Source organism: Gymnodraco acuticeps, unplaced genomic scaffold, assembly GCF_902827175.1.
Source record: "Gymnodraco acuticeps unplaced genomic scaffold, fGymAcu1.1, whole genome shotgun sequence".
NCBI classification, from domain to species: domain Eukaryota; kingdom Metazoa; phylum Chordata; class Actinopteri; order Perciformes; family Bathydraconidae; genus Gymnodraco; species Gymnodraco acuticeps.
In genome coordinates, this window is record NW_022992216.1 from 825,407 (window position 1) to 852,922 (window position 27,516).

The following is a 27,516-nucleotide window of genomic DNA, read 5'->3' on the forward strand; positions in this document are numbered from 1 at the left end:
TACTCCGGTGAGAAAGCGCCGTTTAAATAAGAGCTGTGTGTGTTCAGCGCTCTGCTTCCACTCCCTGCTCTGCAGCCGTGCCTGCAGTCCCGCCCCTCTCAAGCACGCTCAAGTGCCTCCCCGCTCTCGTGCACGCGCTAGCTGCCAGAGCATGTGAGAAAACGAGAAGCATGGCTGCAAGTGGGAGTGCAACTGCCGCTGCGCCTCGGCTTGTTGACAAAAAAGACGCCAGAAGCGACAGTTTGATGTATTTGAGCTATATCTCTGACAGTGAGGGCAAGCCTACGGACAGCACGAGGCCTGTCTGTAAGAGATGTATTAATTGTATTTAATACGAATTCTTGTCATTTATTTTATTTATTGTTCTCATTGTTTAAAAGTGTGTGTTCTGGTTCTGGTGTGAAATAAAGCACAATAATTACATTTAAGACTGTTTCCCTTTTTTTAAGAAAAGTATCGAAAAATAATCGGAATCGCAATTCTTGACTTGGTATCGAAACCAAAATGTTGGTATCGTGACAACACTACTCCTGACAGTTAAACCTGATATTTAGTAGGTCTGTTAAGTATTGAATGCTGATCATTCTGACGTAATTTGGCCGGTCAAAGTTGTTTGGGCTTGGATAAAATTGCTCCGTTACTTTCGTTCCGTGTTACTTTCGTTCCGTGTTACTTTCGTTCCGTGTTACTTTCGTTCCGTGTTACTTTCGTCCCGTGTTACTTTCGTCCCGTGTTACTTTCGTCCCGTGTTACTTTCGTCCCGTGTTACTTTCGTCCCGTGTTACTTTCGTCCCGTGTTACTTTCGTCCGGGCTCTCCCTACGTGTGTATGTGTGGTGTCAGGCGTCAGTATGAGAGGATGACAGCGCGTCTAATTTTGATGTGGCCCAAGAGCCAATCACAATAATACCTGCGATGCAGTGAACCAATCACCTTTTGAGGGGGGGAAAACCTATCGTTGATTAAACACTACTATCCAGTGTTTCCCATACCATTGTCTTGCACCCCGCCAACGGAGCCCCGCGCCCCCCCCTGAAATTCAAGGTGTTTAAAAAATATATATATAGCACCAAATTGCAAATAATCTATAACTACTGTCACTTTTCACATTGAACATGTGCTCTTTTATTAAATAAACTAAACGCTTTCATTTGAAGTTGTGAGTTTAGTGTTTTTGACCCTAAGAAACACTGATGCAATAATCAATAACAATAATCCACAGCTCTTCTCTCTGCTCCAGAGGATTTTAAAAATATATATCCCAATGCCACAAAAATGCATCAGTGACGTGGTTGAAATCTTGTCTCCAGAAAACAAAAAACAGAAACAAGCGGTATCAGTGACTGTGTGTTTGATGTGGCTCTTTGCAGTAACATAGAAAAAATGTGGCTCTTAACCTCTGACTGGTTGGCCACCCCTGCCCTAGTGCATTAAAGGTGGGGTAGGTAATTTTGGAGAAACCAGCTCGAGTGCGCTAGAATTTGAAAATACACAGCCGGAAAAAATCTGCCACTTCCTTACAGAGCCCCTCCTCCAACACACACGAACGCGCACATGACCAATGAGGGCACGAGATAAGTTTGTGCACAGATGGAAGGCTGACAGGCAGGTAGGCCATCCAGTTACTTTAGCCGGGCCGGCTCAGATGATTGGTCGTGCTTTTTACAGTATTACGGCTTCCACAGATGACATTTTTTATGTATTTTTTGTCAAAGCACTTAAGATATTCATTGCTATCGGGATGTTAAGAGCATTCCATGGAATATAACAAGTGTATCTCGAGCCGGTTTCTCAAACTTACCTACCCCACCTTCAATAGAGCTTCCACGAATGCAGAAGTAAAAAAAGGATGGTTAATTGATATTTGGCCAAATAAGGAAAGTGCAACAAGTTGTAATCTCAACATTTGCAAATAATGACTTAAAAGGTGGGTGTGGCAAATGTGATAGCAGACCATTTTCTATTACCATATTGAGCAGAAACAGCAATTTCCACCGATACAGTTTAAGTCATTTCTCACCTTAGCTCTTTTTTGGGATGATGGAAATATCTGGCTCTTTAGCTGCTACATGTTCCTATCCTATGTTTACCAGCTAGTCTGTCATCCATTTCCTGCTGGCCAGGTAGGATACAGTATACCAGAGCATTGATGGTTAATTAAAGCAGTTCACAGGCTAACACAAGTATCATACTTTCTACACTGGCATCAGCTCAAGAGTAGGGATGGGTATCGTTAAGGTTTTAACGGTACTACTACTTTTATCGATACCGCTTATCGGTCCAGTCTTTTAACGGTACTCTTATCGGTTCTTTTGGGGGGGAAAACAAGATAAACTAACTAAACAAATTGTGAACAAAACTAACATTACTTTTTATTTAAATTAAATAAATAATATTTCACATCAAAAGAAACAACAATGCTTTGACAAATCGTATTAAATAATCTGATGACAGAATAGCTGAAACTTTAACAAAATAAATAACTCAGTTACCTCTAATCATTAACCCATGTTTGTATAATGTCCGTGTGTTGCTGCTAGCATACATAATACCTGACGTGGAAAAGTTACTCGTGTATGGGGGGGGCTACAGAGCTGCTAGAAAGACAGTGGAACCCGGTGCATTTCTCCGTCTGAATGTGGAGCACTTTTGCTAAATGTTTAGACAAATTGCTCGTGTTACCGCCCTTACATGCTAAACTCTTATTGCACTTTTGGTAACGAGCATCGAGACGGGTAAAGTTTAACCACACCTCGGAGCGCGTTCTCTCTGCCATCTCCACCGTGTGTGTGTGTGTGTGTGTGTGTGTGTGTGTGTGTGTGTGTGTGTGTGTGTGTGTGTGTGTGTTGCTGAATGTAGCAGCTGCGTGTGTGTAAACTGCCCCGCCCCCTCCCAAGCAGGCGGGGGAGAGAGATCTCTCGACTGGATTGGAAAGATCGAAAATAGTAAAAATAATCATAGACGCATTTTGCAGTCTTTTTGCGTATTAGAAACGGAGTTGGCGACACCAAAACTGCAATATAATGTTTGTGTTACAATAATACATACAACATGTATTTTTTACGTCTCCAGTACCGATAAAAAGACCGATAACGTCGGAGCTTAACGGTACCACGGTCTTTAATAATTCAGCCCCGGGGCCCGTTTAATACCGGGGCTCGATACCCATCCCTACCTACTCAAGAGTCAGTGTGACACAAATGTCATCATCTGCCAATGTTAACAAAGGTGCATGCGTAGTGTCCTTGTACATCACAAAATGCATGAATGTGAGTGAATGAACGTCATACTGAATGCGTCAATATACATTTGAACATTGGCAATAAAACATGAGCTCTGGGAATCAGGAAATATAACGCAGGTTGCTAGCCTAAACTAGATGAAACAGACATGTTTGGTAAGGTTAGCTAAACTATATTTTTGCCTAGACCAGATTCAAAACGTTGACTTTGTCCGAAGACTAATTCTGTCTCATGGTGTTGTTCTCAGGGAATTCAGACTTGAATTTTTTTTTTGAATATTTCCCTTTATGTTTCCTGTGGTCTCGATGGTCAAACGCCAAGTCGTGCTTATCTTGCCAAGTTAAAAAAATTCAACCATCACCTTGGAAAGAAGAGTCGCAAAACTAAGTGTTTTCCTTGGTAGTCGCCCTATCTCTCATTGGTGTTGCAACCTAGCTAGGTGTTGTTGTGGTGGCGGCTAACGTATCCATCTTGAAAGAATGGAAACAGCAGCATTAGCATGTTCTTGCTTGGTATGCAGGCAACCAGCAGAGACTTCAGGAAGTTAATGTGTCAGGCCAAGGCAACATAAACCCCTGTTAAATCACAAAGTGTCTTTTTTACTGATTGAAGCGGTTTTTTCTGTTTCCAGTCTCTCTGCAAAGCAAGAGGCAGTAGCTAGCTTAGAAAGTGAATGTCCCAAAATGTCAAAGTGTTGTTTCAATGACACTTCAGCCTAATGATAGTCATTCACAATCACTGTTTTAACAATATGATTCAGTCAGGCACAAATGAATCAGATATTTAATGTACTAACAGAAAGATTGACCAGAGAACAGGGAGAACAAGTTGTTAAAGAAGCATTTAAGGTCCCTTACTGCTTTTCTGTGAACCACAAAACTGTATTTGAAAAGTGCTTTATAGAAAAATATTGAATTATGTATTTATATACTATTTAATGATGGATAACTTCATGCTTACTATTAAAGAACATTTACTCAAGCACTGAAATTCAGCACCATTTTGAGAAACTTGTACTTTCCTTGAGTATTTTCAAATGATGCTACTTTATACTTTTACTCCACTACATTTTAGAAGACAAAATAGTACTTTTACTGCTCTACACTTATTGTACAGCCTTAGTTACTAGTTACTTTACAGATACAGATTATTAGATAATACAATAAAACATGAATGAATAAACATTGTCATATAATGATTGGTTAAAATATCCAGGAGCATTACAGTATATAGAGAAGGTAAAACTAGCTCCAGCTTTACCAGCTGTGATGAACACATGCATCATCATATTGCAGTCATTTATGATATATTATGGGCCATTTTCCATAACATGTAGTTTAAGTACATTTGGATGATAATACTTTTGTACTTTTACATAAGTAAGTAAGTATGTAGGACATTTACTTGTAACAGAGTATTTAAAACATATGGTGTGTGTGTGTACTTGTACTTCAGTAAAAGACCTGAGTACTTTTCCATAGCTGACGGTAAACAGCATATTCATAAAATAGTAGGTTTTTCATTCTCCTAAAGTACTTAAACATCTTAATTATACTTGAGGAACTTAAAGAAGGATTGAATGCTAGCAATAATATTTGTAATCAGCTGTGTATTCATTTACAATAACGAGAAGTAAAGACAAAACTATGCTACAGTACTTTGGTGTATATATATATATATATATATTTATTTCCACGTATTGTGTCTTTAAGCCATTTAAAAGAATAATGACATGTTTACAATATCAGTATAAAGCAAAACAAATCCAGCATGGAATACTGAAGTCTTTGTAAGATAAAAAAAGAATCAATCATTTAATTAGTGTATTGATAGGCACTACATCAATGTGTTTGTTTATGTGTTGTACTGTTTATGTATCTATCGGTTGAGACTGTGGGGATAAATGTGTCACGCACAGCAGGACTAGGTAGACACTGTGTGGCATTAAACAGAGAAAATTGGCACACTGGTCAAAATAGCATTCAAACCACAAGGGTGAAGGAACAGAGCAGGAGCTGGAACGACCAGGAGGAAAATAAATATCCTGCTCACTCCAGAATATACCTATGTATATATAATCCCTGAACAATTGTGCAGTGTCACTAAATCTGTGCCCCTTTTATAGACATAAAGACTACATGCCCTACATAGAAAACTCAAACATGACATGTCTAATCTTCAGACATACATCACTGGGCCACAGCTGTGACAAGTGAATCACTCTAGACAGAATGTCCTTTTCTTTTGTCACATGTTTTAACAGAAATGCACATGGAGCAACAGCATTCACAACAAATATGCAAGCTACACCACTGACAGAATGTAGGCTTGGATTCAACTTAACAACTGCTCATATCAACAGCAGGGACTGATCCATTATGCATCAAATAACCGGTGGGTTATATTTGGCTCTTTGCCTGAGAGTCTTGGTTTTACCAAATGCCATGCTTTTCAAACAGCAGGGCCATTACGGGCCAAACTAATAAGCTTTGCAAAATGGGTTACACAGCCTGTCTGCATCCTCTCATCCTCTGCACGTTTCACTGATGTAAACAGCCAACAACAGGGCCCAAAAGTGGCCTTGCAATGCCTCTGTGGAGCTTTCACAGCTTGAAATGCAGGGCTAGCTTCCCTGCTACTGGGTAGGGAATGCCCTGATGTCGCCTGATGTAAAATAGCAAAGCAGGGAAAAGACTGAGAAGAGGGGCATCACATATAATCACTTTGTTTAGATGTTGGATATACAGTATAGAAGGATCCTGTTAACAGGCCTGACAGTCCATACTGACGGTTTGTAGCCATCCGACTAAGTGATTGCCTGCATCATCTGCCTAGTAAAGTGTCTGTTATAGTAAAAATGTCAAAATGAACCGATACCAAGGATTTATTACAACATCGGTACATTTGGCCTAATGCAATGCGCAGAGGCCTCCTCCTCACAGCAGCTGTTGGAAACGAGCTGCCTGCTGGAGGTTGGACATGAGACCGTTGTTGAGCTCAGGGCACATACAGATCTGAATGGAGTTGAACCGGTTGCTTCCAGTCTGGAAAAAAATGATTTACGAATTCTGGAAAACACTGCTCGAACACTGACAATGAAATCACGCGAGAAACACAACAATGCCATTTTTATTCTATTTTGGTGCTTGCTGTTGACAAAAGCTTAACATATGCAGCATTACCCATCAATACTAGCTACATTGTAATGTGCTAACAACAAGTTTGGCTCGTGTTCATCTTGTGCCATAGTTGGTAGCCAGCTTATCCTACTGTTTAGTTAAATACAACAGCTAGGTGAGCTAACGTTAGCTGGTTAGCCACAAAGCTAACTACTGTATTTGCTCAACATATAGCTTGCTGTTAGCTAACTCTAGTGTGTTAAATACCACTAGTTAGCTAAGGTATATGCGTCGTTACTTTTGCCAATGTCCCCCATCAGCATAACTATGGCGAAACGTCAGTGACAGTTAGTTTACTGCAAACAAATAATGTCATAAACGGTATATAAACAAAGGAGGGTCGTGTGGTAAAATGTGTATTTCAGTGTGATGGTAAAAAGACCAACTGTCAGGGTTAGCGAGTTCACTGTCACCCATTTGGACATTCCTCTGCTCATTTGTGAAACAAAGCAAGGTTAGAGGACAGGAGAGATAGCTCAGACTAGATTTACCAGGAGTGCGCACACATACACAATCAACATAATCACATACTGGGTGCGTGAGAGTGAGTGAGTGAGTGAGATAGAGACCCCCCTCCGCAAAAACACAGTGACAGATTTGAGACCCTCTGCTGTTGTCACAACTTGTTCATGCCATCGGGGCTGAACCAGCTCTCTAACCTTTGTAATGGACCCGCAGGTTGTTCTGTGACAGCCCAATGTAGCTGTATTTATCCTTGGGGCTCCAGGATCGGGGTAAAGGGGTCTCTTCTTCGTTCACAGCCGGGTAGAGCCGCTTCAGCCTCTCGTTTAGCTCGTGTTCCTGGTAATTAAAAGCAGGATCCCCTAACGGCAGGCTTCCCGCTCCAAGCTCTGCCATTTTGGCCTCTGTTTTGTATCTTATTGTTCGTGTCTTTCTATCCAAATCCCCGTGTCAGTCCGCTTGAGCTGTAGGCTGAGAGTGAGAGAGACTGAGGGGAGAAAATAGCAGCGGTGTGACATCCCCGGATAAGCAGCAGAGTGTACTGTAGGCTAGAGCAGTGCCGTCTGGGTACTGTAGTTTAGCTGCATGCTCCTTTGTATGATACTGTCTCTAGAAATGACTACACCGCCCCATTGCTGTTATCCTGGTTCAGACCTTCCACAGAGACAGGGAGCTAGGAAATATAGTCCGTTTTAGAACATTATATGATATAATTCTTAATCTCCAATTGTATCCTTATGTGGCACGTGTATTTGTGGAACATAAGCGTATATATTTGCGAGCTAGAGGATAGCATTGGTAGCACTTTCCAGAACGAAAACAAAGTTAATATTGTTTGCAAAATATGCCTACTTTAAAATACACGTTTGTTTTCAATCATGGTGATTTTATATTATTCTATGCCATAACCTCTAAATTAAAATACGTATTAGGCCTATAAATATTGGAGATTGTTGTTTGTGTGTGATATTTACAAAGTAGGTTTGGCTGTTTTAATCATGTATGCTATTGGAACAAGTCAGGACTGATGGTTTGTACGACACACATTTATATTTGAAAGCTGCAGTTTCCTTTGGTTTGAAAGTGTTTCTTTCGTCTCTATTTAGGAGGAACATCTTTATTTGTACACAGTTTGAAATTCAGCCCGGCGTGCTGCGGTCTACTATGTGGGTCCTGCTGCTGCCCCGTCGTTGTTACCATGGAAACCTTGTTACAACGTTATGAGCTGTGATGCTAGAGCCAACCTGGAGCTAAAGGCTTTAGCTTAGCTAAATGGACCAAATATAGACATTTCAAAAGGACAGAAACTTTAAAAACAATTATTTAGACTTCATACAGTCGCTAGAGATGTTGCCACATAAAGATGTTACATTTCCACCTTTAACGCCTTCAAAAACACAAAGGCAAGTGATTTTAAAGATTGTCATACAGCAACGATATTAAAGGCTACTATTAATATGGATGATATTAATATATATTTCTTCAGTCTTCTAATAATTGTAAGTTACATTATAGGTAAAGCTCATGAGTTCAAAATATTACAAGTAAAAGTAGCCAAATATTATCAGCAAATTGTACTTAGAGTATTAAAATAAAAGTACTTATGATGCTGAACGTTTTTTTTGTAAAATGTTGTTTTATTTTTGAATACTATAGAGTTATATTTGTATCACTAACAAATGCATATAAATGCTTTTTATGTTGTTATTTTGCAATGTAGGGAAACGTTTGGATACCTTTTGGACTACTGAGTAGATAGTAGTATATAACACAACATGTTATTAAGGTCAAAAGTAACTAAGTGTAAGGGAATAGTGTAGTAGAAATCTGCAGTGGCAGAAAATATATATATATATACATACTCAAATAAAGTGCAATTATCTCAAAATGTATACTAAAGTACTTGGGTAAATGTAGTTCCACCATTGCTTAGCTCTGTGGTTTTCTATTATAGACTGACATTTGACCAGCAGAGAATACAACATGACGTTATCCAGACTTCAGAGGAAGGACAAGAAGGAAAGGCTGGAGCTGTTTCTGTCCAACCTGCTGTGAGAAAGGTAACGAGAAACAAAGCAGGGAGCAAACAGCTTCATCAAACCATCAATCCTTTTCCTCATTAAAAACCTACTGCAATTACATATAATTATGATTATCGAATACCGAAAGACATTCGTTTTATTATGATGTAAAACAGAGAAAAATCTGAAAAACCTCCTCATTAGAGAGGCAGAGAATAGCATTTTCTAACATATTTGTATTACTTTACTAATTATATTAAAATAGCCCATATTGGTTTCCTTGTCAATCAATCAACCATTAGTCAACTATGCAATTTAACCAGAAGTACAAGGGAACCAGTAAAGTGCAGTGTAATGTATCTGTATAATATAAGTATATAAATATAACAGATATAATTATATTATATATTATGAACAGTTTAAATAGGTATTAAACACTGAAATGTAGCATACATATTGAATACACTGTAGAGGGGGTAGAAATGGACAGTATTAATATAGAAAGACACTATTGACAGTAGAGCAAATATAAATACACTTTAGACCAGTATTGACACTTCTTTATAGAAAATAGGGATACATATTGGTACACTGTAGATTAAGATATGAGACGTATGGACAGTTATATGCATTGAAGTAACATGACTAATGGGGGGGAGAACAAGTATTTTAAAGTTTGATTGAGTCACTAAAGCTGTGTGTGTGGTGTGTGTGTGTGTGTGTGTGTGTGTGTGTGTGTGTGTGTGTGTGTGTGTGTGTGTGTGTGTGTGTGTGTGTGTGTGGCTGTGTGTGTGTGTGTGTGTGTGTGTGTGTGTGTGTGTGTGTGTGTATGTGTGCGTGGCTGTGTGTGTGTGTGTGTGTGTGTGTGTGTGTGTGTGTGTGTGTGTGTGTGTGTGTGTGTGTGTGTGTGTGTGAGTGTCTGTGTGTGTGTGTGTGTGTGTGTGTGTGTGTGTGTGTGTGTGTGTGTGTGTGTGTGTGTGTGTGTGTGTGTGTGTGTGTGTGTGTGTGTGTGTGTGTGTGTGTGTGTGTGTGTGTGTGTTAAATGTAGTTGTGCTGGACAGGTAGCCGTTACATGTATGCCGGCCCAGGGAGGAAGCCTCAGCTCCTGAAGCAGCTGGAGAGCTACGTTCACAAGGAGCTGCAGATGATCAGCTCGTCTGAGCCTCAGTTTCAGGAACAGAGACTACAGGTGCTTTGTTTTCCTGTTTTGTAGGAAGGTTGGCTACATTAAAACCAGAGGAAATACTGTACACACACTTTAGTCCAGGAGAGTAATCCCATTATCTTAATCTGACCACAGGTCTACCGAGATGCCTTTGGTTGTTTCATCAAAGAGTTCAAAACCTACCAACCCCTTCTTTCTGCCATCAAGAGGGAATATGAAAACACTTTAGGTCAGTATCTGTTAATAAGCCTGCCTCATCATTTTCCTTTCTTAAGAAGGATTACACTCATAGTATAGCACTTTCCTGAATGGTGTCATTTAGTGCTATAGAATAAAAGGAACAAAGCAGCCTTTGATAAACGAGGAAATAAATAATCTACTTATTGGGGAATTAGATAGCATTTCCACAAGGACAGAGCTGGTTGATTTGGTTTACATTGTAACTGCTGCATCCACTTTAGCCAGCATTTTTTAAGTGGCAATCTGGGTTAATGACCGAAGGGCCATGGGAATAAATAGTTAGTGGCTACAAATAATTGTTCACAAACTTAAATGCCCTTGATTTGTTTTATAAAGTTGTAGACAGTTTATAATGAAGTGACTGGTTGCATCTAAGCTACATTGAAAGGGGACATGCTATGAAAAACGCACTCTTTCACTGCTTGTGTATGTACATTTATTTATTTGGAGTTCCTGCCAACCCATTAACTGTGAAACAAGACGAAGCAGACTGTTTCTGTGGGTTCCCTCTGTCAGAAAACATGGGATTTAAAAAACGTTTCTTATTTCCTATGATACATGTAGGCTGTCTAAAATATATCATATCTTCTCATCTAAGCATCTCCAGCTTAAGAACTACATTTGTTAAGGTGCACCGTCTTTTTCTCACAAGCCAATCAAAGCAAACTGTGACTGTGAAAGAGGGTGGATAAAGGTATATCCAGACAGAATATGAAGCTTTTAGACAATTAAAGTCTGTAAACAGGTTTTTGTAGGAACCTGAAATTCAACCTTGCACCACAATGAGCATAAAACATCCTATATTTTCAGTGTTCAGTGAAAGTTGCATAAAAATAAAGCAATATAAAGCGCATTGTGCTGCAAATAAGTTGACTAAAAATATAACAACTTAGCTAAGCGCACATTCAGGTAAAGTTGTGCTTTTAATTTGGCAGGTTGATTACAAATATGTCTGCACCAGTTGGAAATGTGAAATCATTTTTTTAATCATGTTTCATGCGGATCTGTAGCTCGAATATATTTTTGTTGTTGAATAATCGATCAGTTATTTATTTTGTGTATCCGTTTAGCCTTTAAAATGTTTAAAATATTAACAAATGCCCATCACATCTCCGCAGATAGGTATTCAAAATCTCAATAATGTAGTAATTTTTTTATCTCAAAACACTATCCAGCCCTTCTGTTTCATGATAAATAATTTGTTGCCTTTGATATCTGTTCAGCATATCAGCAGGATCAAATCAGAGAACTGGAGCCGCTGCGGTCCCATGTGAGGTTGGTGACAGAAGAGTGTGAGAAGAAGATCCAAGCTCGCTGGGAAGAGGAGCGGAGTGAGATCAGAGCTCTGAAAACGGAGAAGCATCAACTTCAGAGGGTCATAGAGGCCATGACGGAGAAGGAAACAGCCACACAGGCAGTGGTACATGACTTACCTGGTGTTCTCACCATTCATTATTCATGTGACTTTTTAAGGACTGCGACTAATTTTCACATCAATTCCTTCTCTAAATAGTATCGTCAATATTAGTTTGATGTGCTGTCTTGGTCAATTAAATCAAATCAAATGTAATTTGTATAGCTCAAAACTGCAAAACACATTAGATAAAGGGGCTTTACAATTTGTACAAATATGGATGACAGTATAGAAAAACTAGATACAAAATTACAACATAGACAACTCTATTGACATAATGATAATGTGAATTTAAAGCAAATAAAGTCAAATTAAATAAAAGCCTTTTACACATGTAAGTCAAAGCTATTTATGCCCAAATACGGAGATCCCTTTGTCAAAAAAAGAAGTTTTGACTGCTATTTAATTTACACAAGGTTTATTATCATGATATTGTCTCAGTCACTCCACTTTCTTCTGCTCTTTCCCAGGTGGAGCGTCTGCAGTCTGATCTCTCAGCTCAGTATCTGCAGTACCGGGAGCAGCGTGATGCCCGCCAGCTGCTGATCTGGCAGATCAACGACCTCACAAGAGGCTCTGTGGAGGAGGAGCATCCAGCAGATGGAAACTCAGGTGGAGCTGCAACCATTCCATTCCACTCTATTGACATAATGATAATGTGATGGCAGATGCCATCTTACCTTAAAGAACTCATTATACCCTACTGTCCTATTAGGGCATTGCGTTCCAAGAATGCAGGGTTGTTGATTGTTCCCAGAGTCTCTAAAAGTACAATGGGAGCCAGAGCCTTTTCTTATCAAGCTCCACATTTGTGGAATCAGCTTCCAGTTTGTGTTCGGGCGGCAGACACCCTATCCGTTTTTAAGAGTGCGCTTAAGACCTTCCTTTTTGGTAAAGCTTATAGTTGATAAAATAATCTAATAAGAGCGCATTGACGTAGACACGTTGTGCCTCTTCACCTATACATCTTAGTTCTTACTCTTTTTCCTTACTGAATGTATGTAATTTGGTTGTGTGTGTAGACGGTGGAAGCAGGGAGAGGCATATACGTGCCTTGATCCCTGCCGAGTCGACGCACAATTGTTAATTGGTGTCAGTGCCAGAAACACTTTTTAGGAGCAATGCGCTCATGGTATAGATGTGGCGCATACATCTTAGTTCCTACTCTTTTCCCTCACCCTATCCTAAGGGAGTGCATGCACGTAGACACGATAGTTTTGCTGCTATAGGCTTAGAGTCTTAGACTGTCGGGGGACACCTTACTTCTTCCTTCTGTCTGTCTGTACCTGTGTACTCTCATGTTCCGAATAACCCAGCTTCCCCCAAATGTCTTTTTGGTGTCTATCTACGCCGGGATCCTGAGCCCTGGCTGATCCTGTTGCTGCGGTCCTGTTTCCTGGTTCCTGAATCATGTGTCCTAAATCCTGCATCCTGAGTCCTGCATCCTGAGTCCTGGATCCTTAGTCCTGAGTCCTGGATCCTGTGTCCTGGATCCTCTATCCTAAGTTCTGGATTTGAGTCCTGAGTCCTGGATCCTGAGTCCTGGCTGATCCTGAGTCGTGGCTGATCCTGTTGCTGTGGTCGTGTGTCCTGGATTCTCTATCCTGAGTTCTGGATCTGAGTCCTGGACTTCGAGTCGTGGCTGAACCTGTCTCTGCGGTCCTGCCTGACTCTCATCATACTGCTTCCCTGATGGCTTCCACAGGACTGTTGACATCCTCGTGGATTCATCTTCTTATTACAGACACATGCATTTCCAAACATTTGGTCTACCTACGCTGTAAAATGTATTATCTTTTCAATTTACACATGGCATCTATTGTCTGTCCGTCCTGGGAGAGGGATCCCTCCTCTGTTGCTCTCCCTGAGGTTTCTCCCATTTTTCCCTTTAAACTGTGGGTTTTCTCTGGAAGTTTTTCCTTGTACGATGTGAGGGTCTAAGGACAGAGGGTGTCGTATTGCCATACTAATATTCTGTACAAACTGTGAAGTCCACTGAGACAAATGTAACATTTGTGATATTGGGCTATATAAATAAACATTGATTGATTGATTGATTGATTGATTGATTCCCACTCAAATAATCGATACATCACAAAAATGATTTGGGAAAATAATTTGAAGTTCATTTCTTCTTTTAAGATCTCTCTGGTTGCAGCTTTTCTATCCTTATCCTATTGCTAATCTACTATTTCCTGTTTCATTAGTCCTTTGCAATTGAAAACTAAATATGTCTGGGTTTTAGACGCACACAAAACAAGACATGTCCCTAGGCCTTGGGATGTAATGTATAGGCCTATGTAACACTTTCGGAATGTTAAAAATCGCCGAGCGGTGTACACCTACTTCCAGTAGTTACCCTAGTTACGTGACAAACGTAATGTGCAACCATCTTTTGACATTGGACTGACCAAATTATGAACTGATTAAACAAATAATTATCAGACAGATTAATCAATGAGAAAAAACATATTGTTATTGGCTTAAATTCCCAAAATGTGGTGTCTAAATCTACAAAATCAGCCAAAAATGTAGATATTAGAAATTAAACAATCTGTTAATCTATTTGTCTGTTGTCTCCGGGAGTCTTACACCAGAGGAGTGGACCCTAACCTTAAATAAGAGTGAAAGAACTGAATGAGCGCTACACTTTTAGAATTAAAATATGTTACAATCAAAGTTAATATGAACAGTTGGTAAAAAAAGTGTTATAAGAGGCTTTGAGAGTCTGGATATGTTTTGTTTAGGTACCTTAAAAGATGATGACAAAGTGTTTAGATTTCACTATTAAAAGCTATACAAACCTTTCTTTGTTTCTCTTGGCAAGAAAGCAAATTCAAAAAAAACATATTGACTGAGAAATAGCTAAGCACAACACCCATTTATGTTGGGAATTTCTAAATATACCAAATATCTTTACTATAACATTTGAAAAGATAAGAATATTTTGTTCTGAATTTTAAATCCTATTGTGGAAGCAGATGCTAGGGACCCAGTGCAGCTGCAGCTCTCTCTGAAGGTGTGCCGGAGAGACCTGACCACAGCTCAGAAGGAGCTCACCAGGATGAAGGCAGAGTACTGGGACGTGGTGCCGAGGTGCAACTGGGACGCCCTGGAACAAACACACCAACAGAACCTCTCAAAGGTAACCCATAAAGACACACACTTTACTACACACACACACTACTCACCCGCATGGGCACAGAATGCTTGATTTCAAATGTTTTCACCTTGTTCTTATTTTCTTTGTGTCCAGATGCAAACGCTGCAGAGTGACTTTGATCAGCTGAAGAGAGAGCATGACATCCTGCTGGAGCTCCACAAAGAAGGCAGCATGCAGAACAAGACTAATGAGCCCAGCACCCAGCAGGTACTTTATAGTAGGAGCCACATGTAAGGTTTATGTATTTTATGTTTTTATTTAATATTTTGCACTTATTATTTGTGTTCAGTGGAGCTGGGGTGGTGATGGTAGTTGAAATAGTCGATTGCTTTCACCTGTTATCACCTTTTGGCCTTTACAGAGAGAGGGGGTGAGCCTGGGAGTGATATTTTCTGTTGACCATACTCACATACAGAACTTTATAATTAGGATACTGGAACCAATTGTATTTTCTTGTTTTGTTGAGGAATATATTACATTACATTACATTACATTGCATTTAGCTGACGCTTTTATCCAAAGCGACTTACAATAAGTGCGTTCGACCAACAAAATACAAACTTGAAGAAAACAGAATCATATAAGTACATCAGGTTTCATAGAGCCAAACATTTCAAGTGCTACTCAACTGGCTTTAGATAAGCCAGTCCTTTATTAGTATAAAAGTGCTTCGTTAATAGTTCTATCGCTCGAAGTGGAGTCGAAAGAGATGAGTTTTCAGTTTGCGCCGGAAGATGTGCAAGCTATCTGCCGTCCTGATGTCAATGGGGAGCTCATTCCACCATCCTGGAGCCAGGACAGCAAACCCACGTGTTTTCGCCGATGGGAACTTGGGTCCCCCTCGCAGCGAGGGTGCAGCGAGTCGTTTGGCTGATGCAGAGCGTAGTGCACGCGCTGGGGTGTACGGTTTAACCATGTCCTGGATGTACGAAGGGCCAGATCCATTCGCAGCATGGTAAGCAAGTACCAGTGTCTTGAAGTGGATTCTAGCAGTTACCGGAAGCCAGTGAAGGGAGCGGAGGAGCGGAGTGGTGTGGGAAAATTTAGGAAGGTTGAAGACCAGACGAGCCGCTGCATTCTGGATGAGCTGCAGAGGTCGGATGGCACATGCAGGTAGACCAGCCAGGAGGGAGTTGCAGTAGTCTAGGCGTGAGATGACGAGAGCCTGGACCAGAACCTGAGTCGCTTTCTGTGTCAGCTGGGGACGTATCTTCCTGATGTTGTAAAGCGTGTATCTGCAGCAACGGGTTGTAGCAGCGATGTTTGCAGTGAAGGACAGGTTGTTATCTAGGGTCACACCCAGATTCCTTGCAGTCTGAGTCGGGGGAAACAACTGAGGTGCCGATGTTGATTGTTAGGTCAAGAGTGGGACAATCTTTTCCCGGAAGGAAGAGCAGCTCAGTCTTGTCAAGGTTGAGCTTGAGGTGATGAGCAGACATCCACTGAGAGATGTCAGCTAGACAAGCAGAGATGCGTGCGACGACCTGGGTCTCTGAGCGGGGAAAGGACAGAATTAATTGGGTGTCGTCAGCGTAGCAGTGGTATGAAAAACCATGCGGGCTAATGACTGATCCGAGTGAGTTTGTGTACAGGGAGAAGAGGAGGGGACCAAGAACAGAGCCCTGAGGGACCCCTGTAGTTAATTGACAAGGGTCGGACTCAGACCCTCTCCAAGTCACCCTGTAAGTACGGTCTTTCAGGTATGAGGTGAGGAGGGAAAGTGCAGAGCCTGAAACTCCAAGTTTTTGGAGAGTGCGAAGGAGGATCTGATGATTCACTGTGTCGAATGCAGCAGACAGGTCCAACAGGATGATAACAGAGGAGAGGGATGCAGTTTTGGCAGTGTGCAGTTCCTCCGTGACAGCAATGAGAGCAGTTTCTGTGGAGTGACCTGCCTTGAAACCAGACTGGTGCGGATCCAGAAGGTTGTTCTGATTGAGATAACAGGAGAGTTGTTTAAAGACAGCGCATTCAAGTGATTTAGACAGGAACGGGAGGAGAGAGACAGGCCTGTAATTTATAACATCAGACGGGTTGAGAGTGGGTTTCTTTAGGAGAGGGTTTACTCTTGCCTCCTTGAGACTGTTTGGAAAGTGACCAGAAGTTAGAGAAGTGTTGATGAAATGGGTGAGAAACGGTAGAATATCAGGAGCGATAGTCTGAAGGAGGTTTGAAGGGATAGGGTCCAGAGGACAGGTGGTAGGGCGGGCAGAGGTAATGAGGGTAAGAACCTCACTTGGAGAGAGAGGGGAAAAGGAGGTTAGTGTGTTGGTGGAAGGAGGGTCTGGTGACCCAGCGGTGAGTAAAGGTGAGTCAGAAAAAGAAGAGCGAATATCATCAACCTTTTTTTCAAAGTGGGTAACAAAGTCGCTTGACAGAAGTGAGGAGGAGGGAGGGGCTTTTGGAGGGTCCAAGAGGGTGGAGAAGATGGAAAATAGTTTTTTAGGATTGGAATAGTAAGATTGGATCTTATCTTGAAAGAAAGTGCTTTTTGCCTGAGAGATCGAAGCAGAGAAAGAGCAGAGGAGAGCCTGATAGGTTAGGAGGTCATCACGGTGTTTGGATTTCCACAGTTTCCGCTCTGCTGCCCGCATGGCTCCTTCTTAAAGATAAGAAGCTAGGATGTCGGATATGCAGAGATGTCAAATCTTTGGGAATACACACTGGACAAGGACTGAAACTGTCAACTGAATGGGGTGAGTGTGCAGTGTCTCATTTCGGTGTTGACAAGGGCAAACAACAAGCTAGCCTGAGAAAAAAAATCAAAGAACATAAAGAATCACAAGCCCATGTAAAAGCTGCTGACATCCTTACATCTGCTTCACGTGAAACTATTCAACATCAAGTGCAGTCTATGCATACATCTGAATTAGACACCACTATCAGAGTTTTTCGAACGGCATATAAAATTGGCAAACATAGCCGGCCATTCACAGACATGCCAATTGATTTGAATGTACAGAAACTGAATGGGCTGAACGTGGGCAGGGTTTTGCACTCCAATAAAACCTGTGGCGAAATCATCGACCACATAGCTCATGAGCTGAAGAAAAAAATGACAAAAGACATTACAGAAAACCAAAGAAAACTCTGTGTTTTGGTCGATGAATCTACCACTATTAGTGGTAAAACGGTGCTTGTTGTGTGTCTACGCTCAGCATTAGCTGATGCTGAGCCCGAAACGTTTTTTTGGGAGCTGATCGAGTTGGATGGAACAACGGCTGATGACATCACAAAGGCGTTAATGGAGTGTCTTGGAAGAGATTTTAACGAGGACTTTTTAGGTCAGTGTTTCGTTTCTTTTGCATGTGTTGGGGCTTCAGTCATGCTAGGGAAGAGAACAGGCGTTGCTACCCAGTTGTGTAGTAAATTCCCAAGCCTGTTTGTGTGGCACTGCTCCAATCATCGTCTAGAGCTGGCAGTTGGGGATGTGGTCAAGGAGGTCTCAGGGCTCAATCATTTCCAGATCTTTTTTGACAAACTCTATTCCTTGTTCCATGCCTCCCCCAAAAATCAGAGGCAGTTAGCGCAGTGTGTGCAAGCAGTCGGACAGCGTCTCCTGGTGATAGGGCGTGTTTTGTCCATCCGCTGGGTGGCTTCAAGTGAAAGGAGCGTCAGAGCAGTCTGGGAAAACTACCGAGTGCTTCATGATCACTTCACAAATGCTGCAAACGACACGAGCAGGGATTCCAGAGACAGAGCAAAGTACAAGGGCCTGGATGATGTGCTCACATCTGCAACGTTAGTCAGCAATCTGGGACTGATGTACGATGCGCTCACAGAGCTCAGCGACCTCTCTCGGCAACTCCAAAAAAGAGAGATGACACTGCCTACAGCAGATAGGCTCTTAACTCGAGAAATACGAGTTTTTGAATCCATGGTCACCATGCCTGGCCCACACATGACTACAGTTCATACAGCTCTAGCTGAGAAGTCCTTCAAGGGTGTTGCCCTGCGTGAGAATGGCAGGCTTGTACAGATTCATGCAGGTCAGTTTTTCCGCAGTATGGTAGAGAATCTGAGACACAGAATGACTTCCACAACCTCCTCTCATGTCAGCACAAGAGAAATCCCATTACATGGCCGGGAGGCCCGGGACAATCAGCTAATCCAGGACATGAAAGTTATCCATCCTGGAAGTTGGCCTGAAGAGGAGTTAGACGTACAGTATGGGGACGTAGAGGTGCTACGTTTGTGCGAAGTGCTGAAAGTGGACAGAAGAGAGACTGTTCAGGTCTTTCGCGAATACAAGGAAACCAGGGCATCCCGTACACCTGCTGCCATGGAGCCTCTACTGAAAGCAGTCCGAACCATCGCTGTCTCCACTAGTGAGTGTGAGCGGGCATTCAGCTGCATGAACGATATCCTTACTGCAAAAAGGAATGCTCTCTCTGTCAGCCGACTGTCCAGCCTGGTTTTCATTAAATGTAATGGACCATCACTAGGACAGTTCAATCCGGAACAGTATGTGAGGTCCTGGCTGGCAAAGGGAAGGAGAAGTGCTGATGAAAGAGCCTGTCCAGCTCCAGCCCCTGATACTGATGTCCCCAAGGCCTTCTGGAGCCTTTTCTAACAATGTGAAGTATATTGCAAAGCAGCTCACCCAGTGAGAAGACTTTTGGCATAATGTGCCGATTTGTACAGATCCTGGAGATAGAAGGACTTCAGACCAACCAGGGAGTTATCTGATCAGCTTGGTGTTCAATGTAACTCTTTACCATGGCTCAGACTTTGTTACTTGCAGTTACAGTTTCTCATTTTAGATTGTGCAAATTTTGCATTTGTTTTTACATGTTCTTTGTTCATGCTCTTTATCATTTTTCTGAGTTGGAAAGTTAGATTGTATCATAGTTTACTTTATACATATTTGTATTCTTCAGTGGTGAAGTATATTGCAAAGCAGCTCAGCCATGTGAGAAGACTTTTGGCACTTTTTCGTTTTTCGTTTTCTGAGTTGGAAAGTTAGATTGCATTCAAAATGTACAGAAATACTTAATTTTGTTAAAGCTTTTTATAAAAAATGCTTCTGACCAGAGCTTTGTTTCCTTGTCATTAATGTTGAACACCACCAGAGGGGCTCTCACCTGAAAGGTCTCTGCTTCATGTGTCTTCAGCAGAAGATCTAGACTTTGATTGCTATATTTTCAGTTAATATTGACCTTACTGAGCTTTAGCCATATCCGCTGCCTATCATAAAAAATGTTAAGTACAGTGAACCTTTCTAAAATATACAGTAGTAAAGAGACAAACCCACCAGCATTATAGTAGCCAAATTCTTGTTTGTGGGCTGTATATATAAAATTGACTTGAAAAAGTTGCTGATTTTAGAGTACTGGCACCTTTTTCATTCCAATTCAAGCACTGCTAAGGACGGTTCTATTAGCACGCAGTGCATCATTTAGCCAGGGAGCAGGAGGGGACTGACGAGCCTGCCGAGATGTGAGAGGACAGAGAGAGTCCAGAGTGGATGAGAGAGTAGAGAGGAGAGTTTCTGCAGCAGAGTTTGGAGGCAGGAGTTGGAACGAGTCAGAGGAAGGGAGGGCTGAGAGCACCGATGAGGCAAAGGTAGAGGGGGAGAGGGAGCGAAGGTTACGGCGGACAAGTGCAGGATGAGAAGAGATTAGTTTGTTATGTTTGGAAAGGGGTAGAGAGAATGAAATGAAGAAGTGATCGGATGTGTGGAGCGGGTTTACAGAGAGGTTAGAAGTAGCGCAGTTCCTTGAGAATATGAGATCAAGGACATTGCCAGCTTTATGAGTCGGTGGGGACGGAGACAGTGAGAAAGCAAAGGCGGTTAACAGAGATGTTAGTTCGTCTATCTTCCCTGTCTGGAGGTTGAAGTCTCCGAGAAGTACAGCGGGAGGACCAGTTTCAGGGATGTGTGAGAGGAGATGATCTAATTCCTCCAAGAAGTCCCCCAAGGCGCCTGGTGGACGGTAGAGAACAACAATGGTTAACTGTATAGGATGGGTTACTGTGACGGCATGGAATTCAAAGGTGGAAGGAGTTAAGTTAGGTAGTTTGAAGAGGGAAAAGCTCCATTTGGGAGAGAGCAGGAGACCAGTGCCACCTCCTCTGCCAGTTGGTCTGGGTGTATGGGAGAAGGAATATGCAGTGGAGAGAGCTGCTGGGGTGGATGTGTTGGATGGAGTAATCCAGGTCTCAGTGAGAGCAAGGAAATCCAGAGACTGCAGGGAGGCGTAGCCAGAAATGAAGTCAGCCTTAGGAACAGCTGACTGGCAATTCCACAGGCCACCTGAAACTAGATGTTGGATCTCAGTGGAGCATGTGGGATAGACGAGAGCAGGCCGGTTATATCGATTACGAGATACACGGGGCCAGTGATAATTGCGAGAAGACACATGAACAGGAATGGAGAAAATACACATGATTATAGCATGAGGGGCTAAACAACCAAATAAAATAAAACACCAGCGATACTTAGCTCAATCAAAGTAGGATTTGCCTCCTCTTTGCCTCCCTCGTGACTCCCGCAGGACTCTAATGTCTTTGCCAGTCTTACTCCCGCAGGACTCCTTTGTCTTTGTCAGTCTTAGCCTGTCTGACGCTCCAGGAAAGTGCTACCTAAAATGGACACCTGATTGCTGAGTTCTCACAGCTGTGTGGCAACGTCCCTTTAATTAGTTAACTCTGCAGCTGGTGGCCCTCAAAAGGAAATCTAGACTGGCTTCCTCCTGATTTGTTATTGTCTTTTAAGTCAATTACATTAAACCCTAAGTTATACAGTTATGAGTTTAACCCTTAATACAGTTACACCTACTCAATAAAGCTCTTAGTATTCTACAAATGTTTAAATCAAAGTTAACCCTAGCAGTCAGTTAGTTCACTTTTAAGGTTTCAGTCAAATGACTTGTCCCAAGTTTCTGCCTGACAGATACTGTAGCGGTTTTGAGTTTTGAAATCACAATTCCAGTCAGATCAACTACAGAGCATTGATACAGAGTACACACACTGAAACAGAGAAGTCTAAAAACACAATGTTACTTACACAATTCTAGAAGTCTCCAGTAGCTTTCTTGTCAAAATCGAGTTGCACACTGGTCAATTGCATTCAAGAAGTGTTTCTTCTTTGTTTTGTTCCTTTACTGTTTTTTTCCCCGGACTACAGTCTAATACCTATTAGATCAAAATAGAGCACATTACGTTGTTATCAAGTTGTACGGATAAATAAATAGATAAACAAAACAACAACAAAAGTTGGCAATCCCTAAAGACCCCACAAGAGCCAAAACATTTGTTTACACTTAATGAATTGAGATAGTTGGTTTAGCTTTAAGGAACAAGGAACTCCAGCCTGATTCTGTCCAAAGGGGAACCAAAGATTTATTTTTAAACATATCAAAATATAACTTTGGACTGATTAAAGTAATTTTTTGGAACCATTTAGTAGTTAGGGTTTGATTAATTTTAGATTATTGGTAGGTGTTTTGTTTTTTAGCTTGCAACATAGCTGTATAATATATAAACTCTCATATTTTAGATATGTAATTTATAATGCAAATACTTGGCCCCTAATCTAAAGCTTCAGATTTATCAAGGTCCCATTTTACATAACTCCGTCTTGAATTATTATTATTATGTCTTATGATTGTACACTGAACAAACTGAATCATTGACTTTAATGAAATGTATTATGTTAACAGATGTCCCATAACTGCATCAGGTTAGTTGAAATCAATAATATGAAGCTTAAATACAAAATATCAGGTTAAACTTAATATTATTGCTTTCAACTAACCTAATACAGCTATGTGAAGTTTGTTTGTCATAATACATATAATTAAAGTCAACGTTTCAATTTTTTCAGTGTACTTGTATTTTTAAACTGTTTTTGAAAAATATTTATTTCATTTATAAAAACTTTGGATGGAGCCAAGCTAGCTGTGTCACCCTGTATCACAACTTAGGCTAACCTAAGCTAACCATAACTTGGCTCCAGTTTCATGTTGAACTGACAAGCAGGCACTAGTATTGATGTTCTCAAAAATAATCCCAAAATGTTGACGAGTTGCTGTTTTTTGTTTTTCAGAACGATGAGAGTGTATCTCAAGAGCAAAACCAGGTTGAGTCCGACCACCTGAGCGACCTGATCGACTCTGAGTCCCCTGAGAAGAGCACGCTCACTGTCCAGGAGTTTAGGTAAAATAAATAGATGCACACTGAAGCACATGCAAATATATTTTCAAATATTTTCATTTACAGTATACAGTAGAAATAGCTTGACAAGAAGAACACATGGTAAACTTTCGATGCTCACTAAGAATGACAAAATATCCCATAACAACAGGATGGCCCTGAGGACAGCGTTCCCTCTGAAGTCAGATGAGATAAATGAAATAAATGAACTTGTGACCTCGGCTCAGAGCGATCCAGATGGCAGCGATGACTCCATCTCCTCTCAGAGACTCCACAGCCTGGTACGTACCAGCAGAGGGCTCACTGTTTTTTCACAATCATTTGAGTTTATTCAAAGAATGTGTTCCATATCTTGAATCTGAGCAATTAACCTCAGCCTTTCTCTCTACCGGCACTGGAGCTCTTGACATTGTTGCTCCCCTGAAATTCATGCGCCCCAGAGCTAAATCTGAACCCTGGCTCAATGACGTCACTCGTGCTGCCAGTCGTGAGTGCCGGCAGGCTGAGCGCAGGTGGAAGAAGGACAAGCTTCATGTAACTCATGACATTTTAAAAGAGAGTTGGAGAAAGTATCAAAGCATTGTAAAAGCTCAAAAGATTAGTTATTTTTCTGATATTATTTTTAGTAATTTAAACAAAGTTTTTTTTTTAAAACCATTGATGCTATGTTAAACTCTCCTTTATCCACTTGTATTGTAGCTTCAACTGAGGCGTGTGAAACATTTCTCCGCTATTTTATAGAAAAGATCTCCACTATTAGAGCCTGTATCTCACCACCCCGGTTCTGTGCCAGTTTATTTTAAACAAGCGGTTGTGGCGCAACTGATAAAAAAAACCTAATCTGGACACTTCTGTCTTCTCTAATTACAGACCCATCTCGAAGCTTCCTTTTATTTAAAAAATCTTGGAGAAAACCGTACTCTTACAGCTGCAGTCTTTTATACATGCACACAATATTTTTGATATTTTTCATTCCGGTTTTAAAGCGATTCACAGTACTGAGTCTGCCCTTCTAAGAGTATTCAATGACCTCCTGGTCACTACAGACTCTGGTGACTGCTATTCTTAAGCTCTTAGACCTCAAAGCTGCCTTCGATACGATTGACCACTCCATTCTTATCTCTCGTCTAGAGCACTGTGTGTGGGCATCAGGGGCGCTGCCTTAGAGTAGTTCAGGTCCTATTTGTCCCAGAGATCCTTCTCTGTTAGGCTTGGTGACTTTGCATCGTCTTCTGCCCCCCTATCCTGTGGAGTTCCCCAAGGTTCTATTTTGGGGCCCATTTTATTTTCTTTATACCTTCTCCCCCTTGGACTAATTTTAAGAAAACATGGCGTCTCCTACCACCTTTATGCGGACGACTCCCAAATATATCTACCCCTAAAAACAAACACCAGCTCTCTGATGCCCCTGGTTGACTGTCTTAATGACATAAAGGCCTGGGTGGCGCTAAACTTTTTTAATATAAATGAGAGCAAAACGGAGGTCATTGTGTTTGGACCAGATGGTGATGTCCCTTCCATTGACCTGAATTCCCTGCAACCGTATGCAAAACTCATGGTCAAAAATCTTGGCGTCAAAATTGACAGTGCTTTTAAATTAGATAAACAGATAAGCTCTGTGGTTGAGTCCAGTTTTTATCACTTGAGGCTCCTGTCCAAAATTAAACCGGTTTTATCCTTTTTAGACTTTGTGCGTGTAATTCATGCCTTTGTTTCGACTCGTTTAGATTACTGTAATGCACTTTATGCCGGCCTAAATCAGACCTCGCTGGCACGCCTGCAGCTGGTACAAAACGCTGCTGCTCGGCTGCTTACAGGAACCCGCAAGCATGAGCACATTATACCAATTCTGGCTTCCCTCCACTGGCTTCCTGTCCATTTTAGAGTTAATTTTAAGATTCTATTGTTTGTTTTTAAATCGCTTAATGGGCTGGCCCCTCAGTACATCTCCGATCTCCTACAGGTGTACACCCCCTCAAGGGCTTTGAGGTCGGCTGATCAGCTGCGGCTGGTAGTTCCTAAAACCAAGAAAAAGACCAGGGGAGACCGAGCCTTCTCAGCGGTAGCCCCCAGGCTCTGGAACGGCCTGCCCCCCAATGTCAAATTGTCGCCCACTCTTCAAACGTTTAAGTCCCGCCTAAAGACCCACCTCTTTTCCCTCGCTTTCGAGTCAGTCTGAGCTATGCTTTACCTATTTGTATGCTTTCTTATCTGTCCATAGCCTTTATGTGTGCCTTGTATTTATTCTTATGTGTGCCTTTTATCTATTCTTGTAATATTATATTATGTTGTCCTTTGGTGTAAAATAGTGCAAACTAACCTGTAGCTGCTCCGTCCACACTCACAACAACGTCATACAGACATAAATAAAGCAGCGACTGTATTCGCCATGACACAGACAGTCTGTGGTTTGTACATGTTTAACTTTTGTCCAGTTTCTGAACAGATATGAGCAGCTGTGAGCTCTGAGTGTGTGCTAACGGCTGATGTGTTGGGACATATTTCGCTGTCGGGTGTTGACCAATCACGAAGCGTCATTTCTTGACTGGCAGCAAAAACAACCAATCACAGCAGTGCTTCTCTGGCTGGCTCTGTCAAATCACAAACAAGAAGTGTTCTCCCTAAAGGAATACCCTTTCCGTCCAATGTGAAATGCTGTGGTGTTTTGTGAAATGCTGTTGTGTTTTGTGAAATGCTGTTGTGTTTTGTGAAATGCTGTGGCGTTTTGTGAAATGCTGTAGTGTTTTCTGAAATGCTGTGGTTTTTTGTGAAATGCTGTGGCGTTTTGTGAAATGCTGTAGTGTTTTGTGAAATGCTGTTGTGTTTTCTGAAATGCTGTAGCGTTTTGTGAAATGCTGTAGCGTTTTGTGAAATGCTGTAGCGTTTTGTGAAATGCTGTAGTGTTTTGTGAAATGCTGTTGTGTTTTCTGAAATGCTGTGGTGTTTTGTGAAATGCTGTTGTGTTTTGTGAAATGCTGTGGTGTTTTGTGAAATGCTGTGGTGTTTTGTGAAATGCTGTAGTGTTTTGTGAAATGCTGTGGTGTTTTGTGAAATGCTGTGGTGTTTTGTGAAATGCTGTAGTGTTTTGTGAAATGCTGTAGTGTTTTGTGAAATGCTGTAGTGTTTTGTGAAATGCTGTTGTGTTTTGTGAAATGCTGTGGCGTTTTGTGAAATGCTGTGGCGTTTTGTGAAATGCTGTGGTGTTTTCTGAAATGCTGTAGTGTTTTGTGAAATGCTGTTGTGTTTTGTGAAATGCTGTGGTGTTTTGTGAAATGCTGTAGTGTTTTGTGAAATGCTGTAGTGTTTTGTGAAATGCTGTTGTGTTTTGTGAAATGCTGTGGTGTTTTGTGAAATGCTGTTGTGTTTTGTGAAATGCTGTTGTGTTTTGTGAAATGCTGTGGCGTTTTGTGAAATGCTGTGGCGTTTTGTGAAATGCTGTGGTGTTTTGTGAAATGCTGTAGCGTTTTGTGAAATGCTGTGGCGTTTTGTGAAATGCTGTAGTGTTTTGTGAAATGCTGTGGCGTTTTGTGAAATGCTGTGGTGTTTTGTGAAATGCTGTGGTGTTTTCTGAAATGCTGTTGTGTTTTCTGAAATGCTGTGGCGTTTTCTGAAATGCTGTGGTGTTTTGTGAAATGCTGTTGTGTTTTCTGAAATGCTGTAGTGTCTTGCACTTCAGGGCCACCGTAGCAATGAGAGGAATCGGTTGTTCGAAGAAAAAAAAATGTAGGATTATTTTTTTATTTTATCTAAAATAAAATAGAAATAAAAAATGTTTACAACAAAAACCAACATATATATAAAACAATAGGTACAAAGACAACATCACAAATGACTCTCAAAATAATTAGGCAATTAAATGAATAAATACAAATGTGTGCAGTATATCAGAATTTAAAGTGGAAAAGGTGTGCCGTTTAAATTCATTTTTCCGCCATTCCATCTAGACGTAATTCCCCATGGACTTTTCATACTTTTTTTTAAATGTCACATTGACATACTGTAGGTATTTCTACCCTTTGCTATGACGCTTATATTTAGCTCAGGTGCCACCCATCTATCTTTGACCCTCACCTGTCTTTTTAAGGTCACATAAAAGCTTCTCACGTTCTAAAGTATTGCTCTCTTTACTTTATTGTTCCAACAGCTAGCAGAAAGTGTGGAAGCCGGACTTCCAGCTCTCGAAGAATCAGAAGGACAAGCTGCAGAAAATCCCGTTCAAGCCACCGACTGATTTCATGTTTTATAGAAGTATTAATTTGATGTTTTGGTATTCAAGAAAGTGACCTGGCTTGCTTGATTTAGGACATTAGATTATTGTCACAGATTATTGATTGTCCCCAAAACCCTTTTTTCTACAATTCCTGATTTCTAAATAAATATACTGACTTAAAAAAACAATGACATTGTTGCCATTGTAGAGATATTATGTGACAAAATGTTTTGTGATTTAAATATTTTTGTTATTATTACCATA

General features: G+C 41.1%; 2 protein-coding genes across 3 annotated transcripts in view; one reads left to right on the forward strand and one right to left on the reverse strand.

Moving 5' to 3' along the window:
- The window catches only part of ranbp10 (RAN binding protein 10), a 50,749-nt gene extending 43,293 nt beyond the window's left edge, over positions 1-7,456 (reverse strand). The window contains 1 exon segment of the mRNA XM_034205878.1: positions 7,080-7,456. Within this exon segment, the coding sequence (XP_034061769.1) occupies positions 7,080-7,278 (199 nt within the window). The 5' untranslated portion in view covers positions 7,279-7,456.
- A 483-nt stretch (positions 7,457-7,939) lies between these two features.
- tsnaxip1 (translin-associated factor X interacting protein 1) lies at positions 7,940-27,474 on the forward strand. Of its 2 annotated transcripts, XM_034205879.1 has the most exons (11): positions 7,940-8,285; positions 8,837-8,942; positions 9,952-10,092; positions 10,204-10,297; positions 11,532-11,728; positions 12,193-12,334; positions 14,704-14,867; positions 14,979-15,092; positions 22,936-23,045; positions 23,194-23,323; positions 27,187-27,474. In XM_034205879.1, the coding sequence occupies exons 1-11, from the start codon at positions 8,230-8,232 to the stop codon at positions 27,271-27,273; spliced, it is 1,341 nt and encodes a 446-aa protein (XP_034061770.1). In that variant the 5' UTR covers positions 7,940-8,229; the 3' UTR covers positions 27,274-27,474. The 2 variants fall into 2 exon arrangements, with proteins under 2 accessions (XP_034061770.1, XP_034061771.1); XM_034205880.1 differs by lacking the exons at positions 7,940-8,285; positions 10,204-10,297 and having other exon boundaries at positions 8,835-8,942.
- Positions 27,475-27,516: the final 42 nt, after the last annotated feature.

Bases quoted from the DNA above. Each gene is read 5' to 3' on its own strand.
- tsnaxip1 (XM_034205879.1), top strand. From the start codon at position 8,230: ATGTTGCCACATAAAGATGTTACATTTCCACCTTTAACGCCTTCAAAA. The intron at 10,093-10,203 runs GTGCTTTGTTTT...ATCTGACCACAG, and splicing joins TTCAGGAACAGAGACTACAG to GTCTACCGAGATGCCTTTGG. The intron at 23,046-23,193 runs GTAAAATAAATA...CCATAACAACAG, and splicing joins CTCACTGTCCAGGAGTTTAG to GATGGCCCTGAGGACAGCGT.